The following is a 20,093-nucleotide window of genomic DNA, read 5'->3' as shown; positions in this document are numbered from 1 at the left end:
AATTAATGAACTGGAATTCCCATACCAAAGTTATATAAACATTTGAGATGCATTCTGAACAGTCTTTCATGTTTGACGATCACATCCCGTAAACTTGGTCAAATTTACTCCCTAATATGGCCTTAATTAAGGTTATAGGGACCTTAAAAGGGACACTCCCTTTCTCTTAACAATAGCCTTGACCTTGCTGAGTCTGAGAACAGATTGAGGTATAGAAATGCTGCTCTCACAGAAAAGTGATTGGAATCTTGAGTTCTTGGGGGAAATTTTTTTACTTTAGTAGAGGATTAAAGCTGCTGGTATTAGAACAGTCATTTTAGTAGAGGTCCAGACTCTGACAAAGGCCCAAAGCATAACTTGTGAAAATCATCTTTCCTTAAAGATGCTTTAGTTATGAGGAGCCTGGTTGCCACGCACAGGCAAGCAACCACAGATTGAGCTGGCCTTCAGCTAAAGAGGAGCACTCCAGGCAGAAAGCCTTTGGCTTATCTTCAGGTAAAAGAACATAAGTTACTGAGAATTTTTCTATTCAGACAATCCAGAAACCATTTTTTTTTTTAATATGAAGAAGACTTAATTGGAGAATATCTTCTTATGGCACCTGGAGGAGAGCAGGCATTTTAGGAACAGAAGGGAAGGTCCACATTTCTGAAATTCCCTTTTTACAAGCTCACTGCTAGACCCAGGGAAGGATTCAAGGCATAGGATAAATTAGTGCTCATTTCTCCCTCAGTCCTACTCTTTACTCTTTGAACTTTTCTACCTTTCCCTAGTTCAGGTAAGTATATGTTGGCTTCCTTCTCCCTTATCTGCGCCCCCATATCAAGATAAACGCTTTAAGGAAAGGGACTATCTTTTTTTCTTATATTTTGTGTTTTACACTATTCATGGCATTCATAATATGAATTTAATAAATATTCTATCTCATATATCTGTATTATTTGTGTATCAATATTCATATTTATAGAGATATAAGCACTAGTTTTCTCAAAACAGGAAATCTGAGGCAGGGCAGCTAATGAGTGTCTGAGCCAGAATCTGAACTTCAGTCTTGTTGTGATTACAAGTCCAATTTGATTCTCCATTGGATCACGGTCATCCCCCTCATTTTAATAAGTAAAGAAAGGCTACTTATAGGCAAAGCTTTCCAGTGGCTTACAATATTACCATTCCATCCAGTCACATTGAACAGAAAAAAGGTATGGTATGGAAATCATATTCTCTGGATATATAAAAAATTACTCAAACTATTTGCAGAGTGGAATTCTTTACTGAGAAGATTTTCTACCTTGCTATTAATAACATTCAATTTGGTACTTTCAAACTTTCAGAAAAATGAATCCTGAAGCAACTCTGACCCCAAAGCCATGAATTCAACAAATAGTGGTGTCTTAGACGCAGATTCATATTGGATGATTATACATTTTCTCAAACTGAATAGAGGGAAGAGGTGGGAAGTCGATGAAGTATTAACCTCATCTGTGCCATTCACTTTCCCAAATGCTTTGGCTTGAAAACAATGACTTATTCAACCTAGCCCCTCCAATCACTGGAAAGCACTTTCTTGTAACTGGCTCTACACCCTGTAACATTTTTTTATTTCCTAGTCCTAAGCTAATGTCCAACTCAGAAGATGCTGAAAAATCAAATAATAATAACTCCTGGTTATATGGAGCTTTAAGATTTACAAGTGGCTTTTCTCCATAACAAACCTGTGAGATGGTTAGTCCAATAAGCATTATTTTCACTTTGCAGATGACTCGATTGAGACTTAGGGATGGTAAGTAAATTTCCCTAAATCACATTTTATGTAAATGCTAGGATTCAGACTTGATGTTTCACTTCCAGATTCAGACTATACCCATTGCCTCAAAAGAAAGGGATGATCATATGACTTTAGCACAACTGAAATTTTTAATTAGTTTGAAAAAAAAAAGCATTCCACTTACTCATCCCACTGTTTATTGTGTTTTCGGTAAAGCAAGGTATCCAAGGCAACAGCATTGACATCCAGAGCTCCTGGGGAAGGCCACTGATTGGTGAGGTGGGTAGTTAATTCTTGTCTTGATCTTAAATCATTATTCTTTAGCACAGTCCTGTGAACATTCAGATGGAGAGTGCTTTTGTTTCCACTGTTCTGAAATGGTAGATGAGCTACCAACATCAATAGAAGCCCAACAACTCATCTTTTAAACAGGTATGTGAATATACAGCAAAAAAATGATAGCTAGCAAGGTGAGGTGGGCAGAAGCTCTTCCCTGAAGTGTGTAAAATTCTGTCCCCAGTGAGTATCACAGCAGTGCTTGTGATACCCTGCACGTTGTCTCCTCGGAGACTTTGCTGAAGCATCATTTTTATTTGGGATTAGAAAGAAAAACCCAAATGGTATTTTTTCCCAGTGAAACAATGATGGTGGCATCTTAAAAATGAGGAAGGGAATAAATATTTTTATTAGACCTACTATGTGTCAGGCACTGTGCTAAGCACTTTACAAATATAATCTCACTTGATCCTCACTATCAAACACCCTTTTAGGGATGTGTTATTATTTTTGCCATTTTATACTTGAAGAAATTGAAGCAAACAGTGGTTAATTGGTCTGCCCAGGGTCACACAATATTTGAGGCTAAATTTGAACTCAGATGTTTCTGAGTCCAGACTCAAGATTCTAACTAACTATCTGCTTAGCTGTCTCTAAGAATGTTACAAATGATATCAAAAATTTTAAAAATGATATCTAGGGACACAAATATTAAAAATATCAACCACATCTGGGTAATTTCCCAGTACCCAAGCCCAGTAATAATCTAGGAATAATTTATTAAGTTTTAAAAGAAAAACTCCAAAAATTAAGCAGAAAACCAAAACTAGAGAGGGTGGGGGGAGAAGGAAGAAAATATAAAATCCTAATAGGCAGATGACAAAAACTTTTTTTATTAAGGATTACTACCAGATTTAAACAATATTATCACTGAACCAAAGAAGGAACATAGTAACCCAACTAGAGAATGGTACAACACACAATGGGTATTCATCTTTTGCTTTTTGAGGGGTCTAACTTATCCAGTATTTATGACTCACTGAGAACAATTAGCAGCTGAAAATTGTTTTTCCAATAAGTTTTGAAAACTCTATGGATAAACTAATAGTTATCATACAATCTCACATGATTTGGAGTCATCCAGTCCAAACTTTTTAATCTTGCAAATGAAGAGAATATCTGGTATTATTTAGTATTAGGGTTGATGAAGTTATGTGAAGGCAGAACTTCCCATTTAGAAGGACTTTATTCAATTATTATTATTAAAATAATATTCCAGATAGCCTCAATGTTTAATAGAGCAATCTTCATTAGCTATGTAACCTTGGATAACTGACTTAATCTATTTGCTTCAGTTTCCTCATCTGTAAAATGGGTACAATAATAGCATCTATCACAGGCAAGAGGTTCAAATTTAATAATAATGTAAACTACTAACATAGCATATAAATGTTAGCTGTTCCTTCTGCTGCTGTTACTTCTACTAGCACTATTTTGGTATGTGAGCTAACCAGCTCACAAGTGGACATGAGAGTAATGACAGAGATTGACATCGATTCAGAAGCTGCCACTAATGCTCATAGAGGAAGCAATTCTTATTATGCTAAGAGGTAGTTTCAAAGATTGGGGAGAATATTGAAAGCAACTGATCACACTCATGAAAAATCAGTCCATGTGCTATCATGGACATGTATGCTGTAGGTGTCCAACTGTTCCTCTAATGACCTGAAACGTAAATTGGATTTATCTAACTCTATAATAATTCTAATACCTATTTACATGCTTTTATAGGATTAAAAAATTGGGGAGCCAATTGTCAACTGACAAAGATATGTTATCAGTAGCTCACAAAGATATAATTAGAACCACATCTAGTTGCATTATGGGGATTTTTTAGGGAAGATAATGAGACATTAAAATGTTTCCAGAGGAAGGCTCTTAGAATGGAGACAGCACTAGAAGCTATGCCATACAAATATCACTTGAAGAAACTGGAGTTTTATCCCAAAGAAGAAAAGCCTTTGAAGATCAGTTCCTTGAGGGTAGGAACTTGTTTGGTTTCATCTTTAGAGTCACAATGATCAGCACATAGCAGGTCCTTTAGAAATAAATGCCCGATGAATTAATAACTGAATGATAGTTGTTTTCAAGTATCAAGGGCTGACAAATGGATAAATGTTTGGATTTGTTCTGCTTGGATCTAAAGTCATAATTAAGACTAGTGGGTGAATTTCATATAGATTGATTTTTGCTTTTCATAAGAAAATACTTCCTTTCAATCAGAGATATCCAAACATGGGCTAGGCTGACCAGAGGAAATAGTGAGCATTCAAATAGAGGCTAGCAAGCTACAAGATGCTATAGTTATCTTCTGTTCAGGTACAAAGTAAACTAATACCTTTTGAAATCCTTTACAATTCTGAAATTCTTAGATTTTGTGAAAATACTTCAGAAGGGGAAAAGAGACAGAAAGCATTATGGAATGTAAAATAGGTAACTTTGATTACATTAAATTAAAAAGAGTTTGCACAAAACCAAAACAGCCAAAATTAGAAAGAAAGCAGAAAGCTGCTGAAAAAAGTTTTACAGCAAGTTTCTCTGATAAAGATCCCATCTTCAAATGTATAGAGAACCCAGTCAAATTTATAAGACTAGAATTTTCCAACCGATAAATGGCCAAAGGAAACAGGCAGTTTTGAGATAAAGAAATCAAAACTAGGTATAGTCATTTAAAAAAAAAAAGTGCCCTAAATTACTATTGATTAGAGAAATGCAAATGGGTCACCACTTCACACATACAAGATTGGATAATAACATAGAAAAGGAAAATGGCAAATGTTGGAAGGGATATGGGAAAATTGGGACAGCAATGCACTGCTGGTGGAGTTGTGAACTGATGCAACCATTCTGGAAAATAAATTAGAGTTATACCCAAAGGGCTAGAAAACTGTGCATGCTTTTGACAAAGTAATATGACTATTAGGTTTGTATCTCAAAGAGATTTTTTTAAAAAAAGGAAAAAAAAAAGATCTTTGTGTACAAAAATATTTAAAGCAGCTCTTTTTGTAATGTCAAAGAATTGGAAATTGAAGGGGTGCCCATCCATTAGGGAATAGCTGAACACGTTATGACATAGGATTGTAATGAAATACTATTGTGTTATGAAAAGTTATGGGCAGGGAGCTTTTAAAAAAATCTGAAAAGACTTAGCTTATTAGCTAAAGGCAAAGTGAAGTGAGCAGAACCAGGAGAACAGCATATAACAATATTGTACAAGGATCAGCTGTGAGTAATTTAAGCTATTCTCAGCATCACAAAGACCCAAGACAATTTATGATGAAAAATGTTATTTAACTACAGAGAAAGAACTCTTAGAATCTGAATGTAGATTGAAGCATACTTTTGCTAAAACTTTATTTTTTGGGGGTGGTTTGTTTTTTTTTGGTTGGTGTTTTCCTTCACAACATGACTAAGATGGAAATTTGTTTTTGTGTGACTGCACTGTATTATATGTATAACTTTTATTAAATTGCTTCCATTCTCAATGAGGGGGAGAGAAGAAAAGAAGGGAAAGAACTAGGAATTCAAAAATGAAGGTTAGAAATTGTTTTTATATGTAATTGGAAAAAATAAAATATCAAAGCTATTTTTTTAATCATAAGCAAATACAATTTCACACTGGGAAAATTAGCAAAACAGAAATGTTGATTTTTCACAGAATTACAAAGAAAGTCATCTAATTATTAAATCCTTATTAAATAATTTCCCAATTAATCTTCTCTAAATACCATTTGAAAATCTTCACATAGTATATTGGGGAGTGAGGAGTTAAGATCCAAATTTGAGAATTCTATTATCAGTAACTATGAAAATATATTGCAGAAAGGCAAATTTCTTTCACTTTACATCTTTTTTCTCTATATAAGTTCTAGAAATGATAATTCTCAAAATTTCTGTATTGTTGTTTTCCTTTTTAATGCTTTTTGCTGTGAAAAGGAAAAATTATTTATAATCTTCCACTGTCTTCTACCTTCTTTGCAGGAAAAGCATCTCTATATCCTATGCCTTCTTTTGCATGCATCAAACCTGTTTTTGGCATAGACTATTATTAGAAATGGGCTGAGACTGGGTTACCATCTATAAAAGGCCCTAATGTTTCCACATTTACAGTTTGCCTCCTAGGAGATAATGACACAGAATTCTATTCTGCTTCTGTTACCATGGATCAGTTATAAGATTATTAAATTAGTTTGTCCTTACTGCTACAATCAACAGTAAAAGTTAATTAGAGCATAACAGACTTTCCCTTTTTTTAGTCACACATTTTCAGAGGACCCTGAGTCTTATCTTTAAATCATGAAACACACATCAATAAGACATAGGTACTAGCTTTTCCCAATTATACCCTAAATCAAAATTGTTCAATAATTTAGTATTGAAAAGAATATTTAAGTTCTTCTCCTTTTTATATAGAACCAAGTAACCAAGGTGGTATAACGTCAATTTTTTTGTTGCATTAGAATTTGAATTTTTTCCAACAACACATATTTAATTATCAAAAGATGACTTGCTGATATTTACAATGACCCCAAAAAACACTGTTGGGGGAAAAAAAACAAAACTATTTGCTAATAATATTTTAGGAAATGTTCAAGATTGAAGGTCTTCAATCAGAAGCTAAATGACCACTTGGAAACTAGAGAATTCCCGAATAGATCCATTCCTTTCTATTGCTAGTTTCCCTCTGAGAATATCTTTCATTTATCTACTCTAGCTATGTTGAAGGCACAATTCTTTCCATGTTATCTCCCTTATTAGAATTAGTTCTTTGAGAGTTAGATCTATGTTTTGCCTTTGTTGCATCCCCTGTACTTAGCACTTTGCCTGGAATTGACTGTTAGGGATGTATTAGACTACATTATTTCTGATGGTTTTTCTACATCTGAGATTCTGAAAATCTATCACACTGGCATTATTGGTAGAAGGGTACCAAATATTACCATTCGTATCAGTAACTTAAAATTTATAGTTGCTTTATAGTTTGGAAATTGTCTTCTGGAATACTGTTGTGCTTTAAGAAATGATGAGCTGAATGATTTTTTAATGGAAAAAGTTGTATGAAATAATAAACAATGGAATTAACAGAACATGAGAACACTGTATGATAATAGCCATGCTATTTAAAGAAGTATGAAGGACGAAATCACTCTGAGCATTATAAACATTCCAACCAACTAAAAAGGACTTATGAAAAAAGATGCTATCCATCTCTGAGAAATAACTGATAAACTGAAGTATTTATAGGACAGTTTTTTATATATATGTATATATGAAATCAGCTATATTTATATGTATGTATGTGTTTGTATACACATGCACATATCTGTATCTAATGGTGGCCTTCTCGATCTAGCAAGGGGTAAGGAAGGAGGGGAAAAGTGCACAGCAAAGAACAACAGCAGCAAACTCAGAAGGAAAGGCAGGGTAGTTTTGAAAATTATATACAGTATTTATTATATAGTTTTTCAAAATAAATAATGTGGAAATTCATGGTTTCATATTGCATCTTTTGTGTTGTATGTGCATGATTTTTTTTTTGGTCTTTTTGTCTTTAAGTTTAAAAATGAATAAAAAAATTTTTAAAGAAAGCATTATCTATGATTATACATATATAATATCAGATTGTTTGCTGCCTTGGGAAGGGGAAAAGGGAGGAAGGGAGGGAGAAAAAATTTAGAGCTCAAAATCTTTTTTTTCCTGAGGCAATTGGGATAAAGTGACTTGCCCAGGATCACACAGCTAGGACAAATTAAGTGTCTAAAGTCAGATTAGAACCCAGGTACTTCTGACTTCAAAGCTGGCACTCTAGCCACTGTGCCATCTAGCTGCCCCTGTGCCATCTAGTCATCCAGCTTCCCCTGAGCTCAAATTTTATAAAAGTGAACATTGAAAATTATCTTTACATGTAATTGGGAAAATATTAAGTAGGGAAAAAAAGAAAAAATAAGTCCTGCTTAATTAATTGCACAATAATAATAATAAAGTCCTGAAGTAGGAAAAAAAGTATTCTCCTCATAATAGCCCTATGAGATAGGTGAAAAAAAATAACTAGTTAGAGATGTTAAGCTACTAGCTAAAGTTAAATGATTACGTCAGATGAAGGATTTTTAATCAGGGGTTCTGATGCCAATAGAAACTTTCCATTAATCTACATTGACCCTCTCATGAAGCTCTTTCATGAAAATCAACTAACTGCCAATCTTCAGTCCTAAGCCTAAGAATCATCACAGAATGTTAAAGTTCTAGAGAAGGGGAAAGAATTTTAAAAATCATTTAGCAGTTCAGTTATTTTTCTAAAAGATTCTATCTTCTATCTTAAAGAAATCTTTTACCTATTTCCACTTAGAAAATTTGACCCAACTATATTTTTAGTATTTATAGTCCTAAGAATAATACATTTAATTCATTTATAAAAACTAACTTAACTGTAGTATTTTAAATAGAGTATCTTTTGACAAACAACCACCAAACTGACATATTAGTGAGACATTCTTGATGTTCTTTTTATCAATGAAACTAGAACTTAGCAGCCAAGCAAATGGTTCTCCTCATAGAAGCAAATAAAGGAGGTGGGACTGTTGGTGTTAAAATATATGCCCAAAGGCATAGTTTTATAGGATACTTCATTAGCTAATTTTTTAGTGATTGTGATGAACATAAGCAAAAAAAAAAAAAATCCACCATTAATGTTGCTACAATTTATACCCATTCATTGCAGAGAATGGGGTAGAGAAATTTTATGAAGAATTTGTTAAACTCCTTTGTATTAAAATAAGTATGCTTTAATACTGGTTTCAAAGCAAAGCTAGACAAATGGGAAGACTGGAAAATGTTGGACTATATGGCTCAGGAATAAGAAAATAAAAGAAGGAAAACACTATTTAGTAGACTATACTTAAGTCTCATGCTTTATATCATGAATCCTTTCTTCATTATAGGAACTGAAGCCTCTCTTTTTCATAAAGGGAGTCAGGAGGCACTAGGCATGGCAAACATCAAACATCAACCCCAAAATATGAAATTGTATACATATTAAGAGAAAATACAGGACAGATTATAGATGTGTGAGACATTTAAAAATTAACAATAGTATATGATTCGACTACAAACTAGTTATTACAAAGATAAAAGTAAATATTAAATTAGAAAGATGAGTAGGAAAAAATGGTGAACAACTAAAAAAAAAAAAACTCTAACCTGACCTGTTCAAATGAGCAAGTGATACTGAAAAGTGGAAAATGGATAAAGGAATAAACATCAACAACATACTATTATCAAAGGGAATTTAACCATTATCAAATAATTGTCACAATCAGCAAAAAGATTACAAAAACTTGACCTCATTCAACAAAAACTTGATCTCCCTTTGAAAGGTTACTAATCTTTTTTCATGAGGCTTTACAAACACTAGAGCTTAATGCAACCAACATAATCTCATCTACTATTAGGAGCTTTTGGAGGATTCTCCACCTGTATGGAATCTCTCTTTATTCCGTTCTCTTGGTTAACTTTCTTTTATCACAATGGTAAATACACATACATGCACATAAGGCAATACTACTAATCACAGAGAAGTGTTTCACTTTGTCAAAAATTCGTTTCATAATACAGAATAAAAGAGAAATTGGGAAAGTGTAGAGCATTTGAATATTGGAAAAATCAAAATTCAGATCCTATTTAAGCCAAGAGTTGCAAAACTATATAACATGGTTAATTCAGTCTTTACCACAAACATTCTTAAATTCCACATGATGATAAGGTTTCCCCCTCTCAAAAACTGATTTTGAGTTACCCATTTGAGATTAGGACCTTAGAAATGGTAGAGAAGAGAATGAAAATGAAGAAACAATAATATCCCTCTCTGCTTCTTTACTGATCAGATGGTTAACAGCCTATATGTTCTTTGAACAATACCAAGCTCATGTATATTAGAACCCTTTGGTACTTGAAATCAGTATATCTCAGGTCCTTCTTTACCCTTTCATTTTGTTGAAAAATTGTGGCTCTTGTAACAGTAGGTTCAAAGCCTTTTCACTCCTTTGACTTCCTGCTGTTCTCTACAGCTGGGTCATGTTAGAATCTAAATTGTGAGTTCAGGCACAATATCCTACTAATTTGAACTAGAGCAACTAAGAAGTTAATGTTGGAGAGCAGAGTGACTGTAAAAGCTGTATAAAAGATTGGCAGGCAATGCTCATCATCTAGAAGTGGAGGTACAACACAGTGATCCCTTCCCTAAGACAGCTAAGAATAAAAGGGTCATTGAATCAATTATCTCCAGATCTTTTCTTACTTAAAAAAATGACCTTCTGAGTATTAGAAAAGAGACAATCATTCCCCTCCTACAACCTTTACTGTCTCCTCAAGGTACCAAATATATTATTATTTTTTAAGTGAGTATCTAAATTTTTCCAGTCATTGTTACCACAGAAATGTTACTTACAAAGTCATGAGTTATACTAACTTTTGAATACTCCCATAAGAGCACTGGGCTTGGCATTAGAAAAACTTATCTCCACTAATTCAAATCTGGCCTCAGACACTTAATAGTTGTGTGACCCTGGTCAAGCCACTTAACTGTTTGCCTCAGTTTCCTTATCTATAAAATGAATTAGAAAAGCAAATGGCAAGTGTCTTCAGTATCTTTGCCAATAAAACTCCAAATTGGGGGAAACAAAGAGTTGAGCATTACTGAAACAACTCAACAATAACAAATAAAACCTTTCATTACTTTCTTTTGAAGGGGATTTTGAAAAGAGGTTATTATAAATAAAGCTGCTGCAAGTTTTAAAATTAGTTGATTAAATCCAGCAGTATCTCTTTAATATATACATATATATATATATATATATATATATATAGACACCAGTGATCAATTTAATTGAAATTTTAAAAAGTAACAAAGGATTCATGTGTAGTCTTCATTTTAAAATGATAAAAAACAATTTTAAGAACCTAAGGTGCAATTTTAATTTCTACAAAATTTAACAGGATTTTGAAGAACTGGAAAATAATTAAAATTAAAAAAAACTCTTGACAGAAAAATACTCAGTAAAATGCAGGGGGTTTCTTTTGTTGCTGTTATTGCATGCATTTTAAAAGATTTATATTAGCAAGAACCATGACATTCCTTGCTACTTTTCTCCTCTTAATGAGTCACTTCCAGCCAGTTAAAAGAAAAAGATGATTCATTTTATAATCAGTAGCACCATTCCATATGCTTCCAATTGTTGCTAAGCATTTGCCTCAAACAGGGGCATAGCTGCTCTGTCACTGAATCTCTCAGCACTTTAAGCAGTCTTACATTACAAAATCCAAAAAGATAAATACTATTCATGTGGTGTTAGCATCCTTTAACAAAGACTATAGACAATACTACAAGGAGGTTAAAAAAAGTAAACTGAGAATAGCAGCATTGCAAAAAAGGCTAAGTTAGGGGGTTTTATGCCAAAAAACAATTCTTAACAGCATTTGTGTGGATGTGGGGTAGCAAAATATAATAAAGTGGATGAACTTGAATAGAGAATACATTTTGACATAGGTTGATGACATAATATTATTATGCTATAAGAACAGATAAATATGAAAAAGTCGGAAAAAAATAAGATTTGTATAATCTAAGTCAGAAAGAAACAAAGAGGACAATACTCACAATAGGCATAATAATATAAAAGAAAATAATTCTAAAAACATCAGTATTCAAATCAATACAATGACTAATTTTGACTAGAGGAGTGAAGAGAAAACATACCTCCCTCCTCTCATTAAACAGGTATAGAACTAGAAATGACAAAAAGGGCACATTTTATTAAATATGGTCAATAGGTCAGTTTGTTTTCCTTAATTATATTTCTTTGTTTAGTGAGAATTCCAATTGAAAGAGAAGTTATTAGGATAAAGTGAAAAAAAAGTGGGCCAATAATAATATACTGAATTTATCAACTGATGTTAATGAAAATTTATCCACTGACATTACGAATGGGGCAATCATGTCTTTTCCTTACTAGCTAAATTGTCTCTATAATACATGAGTGACTTCATCAATTTCACATAATTTTCTTCCCCAAAGAAGAAAATAAAGAAAGATTACTTAGACAAATTTGGATATTAGCCTGTATTTGAATATAAGAAAAAGACAGAGGTTTTTAAAGGATATCTGAACCTCATTTCCTCACTGGTAAAATGAGGGGGGTTGGATTAGATGGTCACTAAGGCCTTTCCAGCTGGTGTTCTAAAATCCTATTACACTATGGTTGGCTCAAATTTCTTATCCTATGCAATAGTCCTTATCTTAATGGAGTACGGTATATTGGGGGGGAAGCACTGACCTTGAATTTAGGACATTTGGTTTGAGTCCTAGCTCTCCTACTCACCATGTGACCAAAAGCATCTCTGACCCTCAGTTTCCTCATCTGTAAAATGAAGATGGTACTTGCACTACCCACCCTTCCAAGATGATGAGAAAAGCATCTTGTTTCCTTTAAGCATCTATAGATACACGAGGTATCATTGTTACTAGATCAGATTCAATCATTTGGAATCTGGAATCCTTTTCTCATGGAAACAATGTTATGAATGGTAGGTTGTCCCTAAAATAAGTCTACCAAAGCATAATGAGCTCCCATTTAATGAAATGATAATGATCTTGGGGGCTCATTTTTATACAATGTCACTTCAAGGTCTTGTGGCTTCTTCAATGTGAGTCTACCCTCCATGATATAATGCCCAACCCTTCTATCTTTAGATTTTAGCCAATGGCCTTCATGAGTTGTTGTGACTAAAAAATGTTATCCTTGGGGGTGGTCATTCTGGTAACATGAATCTCTAAACTTACCCCGTTCTTTGAATAACATATGCACAGTACAATGAGGAAACCACGCTCAAAGTCATTCCTATTTTGCTAGAATCTGTCAGATTGTGTCCTCTTGTCAAGATCCCAAGCTCATCATCTGACTCAATGAAACATTCAAATATAACCTTAATGAAAGGTCATAACCCTAAATGGAACTCAAATACTCAACATCCGCAATAAAAGGCACCAGACAAAAATATTATCACATTTTTTTTTCCTGCTATAAGAATCTAGAAACAAGAAGGGAAGGAAGAGAGAGACTAAAAATTATAAATATTTGAGAAAAAACTGCCTATGGTAAAATTACCTGTCCTCTGCATGGTAAGGAATAGAGGTCAAAGAGAGAACCCAGTGTACAAATAATCTCCCATGTCCCAAGAAAGGAAATAAGAATGAGGAGACACTGAATCAGATAATTTTACAAAAGGGACACAAGATAGAAACATTAGTCTAGGATGTTTGCTAGGATTAGCATGTGAAGGAAAAGCGGTGAAGAGACACTATAGCTACATGTAACCAACCTTTTTTACATACACACTGATGAAAACTCTCTCTCCATAGACATCCGAATGCAAACTGTAACCTAGGCAATATACATTCCTTATCCATTTCATATTCCCTTTGTGAATGGATAGGTTAAATGTCTTTGAGTCTTGTCTAAGAAACTTTTTAGTGTTTGGTAGCTTGAAGGAATTAACACAACCTCATTTTCAAATTAAAGCATCCAGAGGACCTCCCTGTGCACAGAGGAGTCCTCTTGAATCTATACTCTATGATGGATCTCTTCTTTCACAAAATAAACGTCTTTTGGTGAGCAGCTTCTTCCTGTTTAATGTCTCCTCATTTATCATCAGAAGGCCATTGAAAATTTTGTTTTATTTAAACAAAATCAACATGTGAAATGTTATAATTGTAAGAAGCATACAAAATAAAATCTTATTACAGGAAACTGTTACACATCCTATTAAGATTCTGATAACAAAACAGGAGAGGGGAGGGAATAAGCATTTATATGGCATCCTACAACTAATCTCTTCCTCAAACATACCATCTTCTATAATTTTCAAGCATATAACAAAATATCTCACACGATCTTAGAGATTTGTGCAGATTTTGTCTAGCATAATAATCTACAGAAATTTAACAATGTATTATATAGGGGAAAGAAGGATTTCCAGTGGGAAAACAAGCCTGAACATTTGATCTCAGGAAGTTCTATTTAGCAGAATCATTCCAAAAAACAAATTATTTCATTTTCAAAACATCTTAAACTTGCATATTATTTTGAATAATGGTTATTTGTATTTAAGTTTTATATATGTGAGTAAATATATATATATGCATATATATATATATATATTCCAATAGATTGTAATTTCTTTAAGGGGCAAATTCTTTATCCACACTTTGGGGATTGTTACAATAAGATAGATGGTGGAGAATGACATTGCATTTTATATTCATTCCTCCAGTTTATGACACAAAGTAAATTATTGTTCACTATATTGTTTCTTATTGCTGAATACCTAATTCTTAATCCCTTTCCCTTCCAAGTTTCAATTTTTTACTTTCTGTCACCTGTTCTGATGCCCTCAAAAATGCCTAGATAGTGTTCATCCTCAATAAGTCGTGATTTGACCCTCCAGTTCCTAAAAGTTTTATTACCCTGTCACCAATGAACTATTTTAAAAAGGCTGGTTATAGTTGTTGCTTCCACTTCTTTGAAGACTGCCACTCAATTGAAATAAATCTCTCCAAGGTTATCAGTGACCAGGTCTTAATTGACAAATTTAATGACTTCTTAATAGTTTCTTACCTTTTTGACTCTTCTGCAAACACTGTCTCCTTCCAGATAGTCTTTCCTTTCTAGATTTTCATGACATCAGTCATCTTTCATGTCTTGCCCACTCTGGCTATATATTGTCCTGGGTGCTCTCTTATTCTCTCTCTCTCTTCCTTTATACTCCCTTTCTTGGTCACCTCATTTGTTTTCAACAATTTGATTACCATCCCTTTGCTGACAACTTCAAAACTTTCTATTTGACCCATGATTCTTTCCTGGTACTGTCTCTATCTGATAGATATCTTTAGCTGAACTCCCACTGGCATCACAAACTCAATATGTTCAAAGCATAAATCTTTATTTTCTTAGCCAAACCTACTATTTCAACAGAAATAGACAACTTTTCTAGACAACTAAGGTTAACAACCTGAAAATCATTATCAACTTTCCCCACTTCCTTATCTTTCATATCCAATCTTTTCCCAAATCTTATTCTACTTGCATGCAGCCTCTGTTAGCCATCACCTTCTCACTATTCACATGATCACCACCTGATCGGGACCTTACTGCTACCATATCCAGATATTTGTAACAATCTCCAAATTTGTCTTCTTATCCTTTAAGCCCTCCTTCTCCAGACTGTCTTTTACATATTCCTGCTATCCTTGAAGCATAGGTTTAAACATATCACTCCTTTATTCAAGAATGATCAGTGATACCTTATTCCCATTAGGATAAAAAGATAAATTCTTCTACAAAATAGTTATAGGCTTTCCTAGTCTGATTTCAACCTATCTTTTAAAGCATATCACATTAATCCCATGAAACTCTTTTTCAGCCCATATAAAAATTCCATCTCCAACCATCATACCTTTGCATGTATTGAGTATCACAAACATTTTAGATCATTGATTATAGGGCCATACCCCAGTCGTCTCAGAGAGTAATAATTCACGATCTCATGAAATGCCATTAGATCACCTTAAGGTAAAGCTAAAATTGCATGCAGTATTTTCAACAGAGATCCAGGATTCTTAAGCCCATGTCAGACAGCTGATCTCTCTCTGAGAAATACATTTAGGGTTGTAACAGCCCAGTCATTAAGTTAAATTTTTAGACACAAGAAAATCTGTTAGGTACTAGTTCATTATTTGTTTCTCTACTCATCACAGGATCATCAAATTTTATAGAACATCTAACCTTTCCATTTTACAAATGGGTAAACTAATTTCTCAAAGGGTTCAAGTATTTAATGATGGTAGTAAGGCCCAAAGAGAAAAAAGGCTTTTGTTCTCTGTGGGATCCTGGGTAATTCCCTTAAACATCTCTAAGGTTCAAACTTCTCATCCATAAAATGGATATTGTTATAGCATCTACTTCACACACAAGGTTGTTGCAAGGACAAAATTAAATTAATATATTTAAAACACTTTGTAACCTTAAAGCATTATATATATGCTATTTATGTTTTTCTAACATCATGATTAGTTAACTAATTATATGTCTAATTTGTATAATATAACCAAGCATGAGAAGAAGCAATATGGCTAGTGAATAGAAAGGTGACCTCAGGCAGGTAGAACTTGATTCAAGACCTGTCTCTGACACCTATTGTGAGACTTTTGTCAAAACACTTATTTAATCTCTTAAATCTCTTTGTGCCCTAAAGCAATCCTAAGACTAAGTTATAGAAAAGAAGGCCATTTGCTTTTGTAGAAGAAGTTTCTCATGGGGGACCTTCATTCATAATAAAATCACAGAAATAGTAAAAAATAAAATAAAATAATAAGAAACTCAAGTTGACTGACATTTACCAAACAGATGTTATGTGCCGTGAAGTAGACACAACACCAGGTCTGGAGTCAGGAGGACCTGAGTTCAAATTGTCAAATTGTCAACAACACCAACGAGATTTATGTGAAAAACCAAGGTTATTATTGGAGAAAACAACATATATGCAGAACTCAAAGAGTTCATAGTCCTTTCAGAAGTTTGCATATTTATGACAATATGACAAAAGGAGGAAGGAGCATATATGGGAGGGAAAAAGTGAGGAAAAGGACAAAATCCCTTCTGAAGGGGAGGAGAAAGATGATGGCAAAAACTATATTTTTTTCCCTACTAGACTATGAAGATGGGAGGATCCATTTAACTGCAAAGAACCTCAGAAGCACAAGCATTTTCCCAGTCTAGCACACACTGGCTGGCACTTGTCTTGCCTCTCAAGAGCACACAAGAGATCCAACTTGGGGTGCATACAACAAGTTAAGTCATCTGAGGTGAAGGGGCTTCATTCTTGACACATTCAAAGCCTCCTGCATGTCCTGGATCCAATGTTTTTGAAAAATATGACAACTCAAAAAGACAATTTGAGAGGAACACTTAGCAGTCTTTAACAAAACCATCCTTAGATCTTTACTAGTTGTGTGATCCTGGGCAAGATACCTAACCCTGTTTCCTCATCTGAAAAATAAACTAAAGGAGGAAATGGTGAGCCATTCCAGTATTTTTGCAAGAAAACCCAAAAAGAGTCATGGAAGGTTACACATGACTCAACAGCAACAGCAATAACTATGTGTCAGACACAACAAGAAGCATTAATAATAACTTCCTTGCTTCCTTCTTCTCTTCCTCTTTTCCTCCTTTCTTTCTTTATTTTCTTCCTTCGTTCCCACCTTCCTTCCTTCGCTCCCTCCCTCCTTCCTTCCTTCCTTCCTTCTCTCCCTTCCTCTCTCCCTCCTTCCTTCCTTCCCTCCCTCTCTCCCTCTGTTCCTTCCTTTCCTCCTTTCATAATCAGGAATAAGTGACTTGTCCAAGTTCACAAAGTTATTGAGTGATTGGGGCCAGACGAGTTCAAATCCTCCTGACTCCAAGGCTGGAACTCTATCCATTCAGTTACCTAGCTGCTGCAATAGCAATTTCTAACTAGAAAAATATGCCAAGGAATAATAATTTTGTCAGTCTCACAAACTCCAAATATGAGAACTCTTCTTATCAAAGTAGATTGCAACTTTTCTCTGATTTAGGTATTAAATCCTATAGAGTTGGGTGACACACAAAGTGACTTTGCCATGGGTCACCCAGTCAGTTTGTGTCAGAGGCAGCACTTGAAATCAGGTCTTCCTGATTTTGAGGACAATTCTCTATCCACTATTCCCTGCTTGATCTTTAAATTTCATGATTCTACCTTTAAACAAACAAACAAATAAACAAACAAACAAAAAAGGACAAATGACAAGAGCTTTCCTGTAAAGTGATCTATAAACAAATAACCAACAAAGTTGTAGGTAACTTTCATGGGTTCAGAATTTGATTTTTTTAAATAAAAAAGTCCAATTTAATAAGTTTATATATATATATTTAAATTCCTATTTTCATACTTTAGTTTTAAAAAATCAGAAAAAATGTCTGTTTCATGGATACGAGGAAAATTAAGGTCACTTCCCAACAATATTATTAGTTAATTTTTTTCCATTCAATAGACTACAAGAAAATCCAATATGTATGAGCAAAGAATTTCAGAACCAGAAAAAACTTCAAAGATCATGTACTCCAAACCTTCTCATATCATAAGTGAGGAAACTGATTAAATGCTATGTAAAACTGAGCAAATGGACACAAATAACACATTTGAAGTGGGTTTTTTTGGTTGTTCTCCATTTTTTTTTTCTTTATCACTTAAGGACTTTAAGAACTTAATTTAAGAATCATTTAAAAGACTTTATTTTAAAGACTTTATCATTAAAACTAGATTAATCAGTAAAGCTCAGAACAAATCTGGCTTGGCAATCTAAGAAAAACTCCCTTAAACAGGAGAACAATTTTATTTGAAGCAACCTGAAGAAAAGTAACTTACAATACAGAAGCTTCCTGTGTTCTTATAAAACAAACTGTCCTCATAGCTAAATGAAAATGCATGGGAGGGAACAGAGGAAGTTCAGAAGGAAGCACAAACAGACAGAAGTGTTGAAAATAACATAGAATTTGTTATATGTTTTCTTCCCCCCAGGAAAAGCAAGGACTCTGAAAAATGAAGTCATAGTTTCATAATGTGAGCTCATTTTGGGGGGGGGGAGGGGTGTGGGAGGGTTCTGTTGTGTATTTAGAAATGCTTCTTTTGAGGGTACTTTAAGTTCAGAAATAAAAAAAATAAATTTAAAATTCTTTAGATAAGATTTTTAAATAAAGAATTTCACCCAGCCACCTTGGCACTTCAGATAATCAAGGAAGCTGAAATTTTCCCTACAGGATACAAATAAAAGAAGAGGGATTGACTTTGACATTCATGTTTTTCTGTATGTCACCAAAGCTTTTTTGGGTTGTGTGAATGTGGGAGAGGGAAGGAATATTTTTAAGGTTGTCACTTACAGCTGGTCCTGCAGTTCCACAATAATGTACTCTAACTGTTCCTTCTCTAATTTGTGGGTCAAATCAGAATCCTCAATCCTCTGAAGCAGTAACTTGTTTTGAGAAACAGATTCAGCCAGTTGGTTCTCTCGAAGTCGTAACAATTCTTCAAGATAGCCCTGGAAAAAGAGGAATACCAATATAGCTCACTGTAACAACAATGTGACAACATAATGTAACATTTCCTTGGCACCCTCCCAATAGCTGGCATCTTGGTCTCATAATATTATGAAAACTTTTTAAAGTATAGTATTTTATGTTTGATAACAAAATAGTTAAAAAAAAAAACCCTAACCATCAATGATCTCAGAATTTTTAGCTGGAAGAGACTTTGGGTCTTATCCACTTCAACATCCTATGCAATATGTGAATCCATTGTCCAATATGCCTGGAAAGTAATTATTCAAACTTTTTTTGAATACTTCCAGTGATGAACCATTTAATTCATTGGGCTGATGCAATTGTCAGAATTTTTTTTCTTTTCATTAAGCTGAAAACTACCATCTGTAACACTGCCCATCAGAGCCATATGGCACTTGGAAAGTTTTCCAAAATATAATATGAGAATGTATTCCCTCAAGATATCCAACTGCTGCTTCTACTCTTACTCCATGACAGGCATATTTCTCCATTTTTTAGTCACATATATCCTTAATAATGTTATTTTACACACAACTCTTTACACTAGTCATTCTAAAGAACAGGCTGTAGCCAACTTACTCAAACTAAGGAGCCTGCTACAGAAAACTCCCTATAATCAAATGTGGTCCAGGGATGAGCTTCTGGTCATTCAAATATTAAAGGGTTTTCATCTCTGTACATTGTGCATTCCAACTTTCTATGAGTCTTAGAACATAATAAAGAGTACTTAACATCCAAAATATACTTAGATAATCTAATCTTTAGGGCCACTTCTTACTGTAACTCTTCAGAGATTGTGGTGTACCACA

General features: G+C 33.9%; 1 protein-coding gene across 4 annotated transcripts in view; it reads right to left on the bottom strand.

Moving 5' to 3' along the window:
- RUNDC3B (RUN domain containing 3B) overlaps positions 1 to 20,093 on the bottom strand; it is a 115,201-nt gene that overhangs the window by 17,030 nt on the left and 78,078 nt on the right. For 2 of the 4 annotated variants that reach the window (XM_031939945.1, XM_031939946.1), the window contains 2 exons: positions 19,105 to 19,262; positions 1,950 to 2,096 (listed from right to left, as the gene is read on the bottom strand). In XM_031939945.1, the coding sequence (XP_031795805.1) occupies positions 1,950 to 2,096; positions 19,105 to 19,262 (305 nt within the window). The remainder of the gene's footprint in view (positions 1 to 1,949; positions 2,097 to 19,104; positions 19,263 to 20,093) is intronic. The other 2 variants (XM_031939947.1, XM_031939948.1) reach the window with 1 other exon arrangement.

This window comes from Sarcophilus harrisii, chromosome 5, assembly GCF_902635505.1.
Source record: "Sarcophilus harrisii chromosome 5, mSarHar1.11, whole genome shotgun sequence".
NCBI classification, from domain to species: Eukaryota; Metazoa; Chordata; class Mammalia; order Dasyuromorphia; family Dasyuridae; genus Sarcophilus; species Sarcophilus harrisii.
The sequence above is the reverse complement of the archived record's forward strand: the minus strand, read 5'-3'. Positions and strand labels throughout refer to the sequence as shown.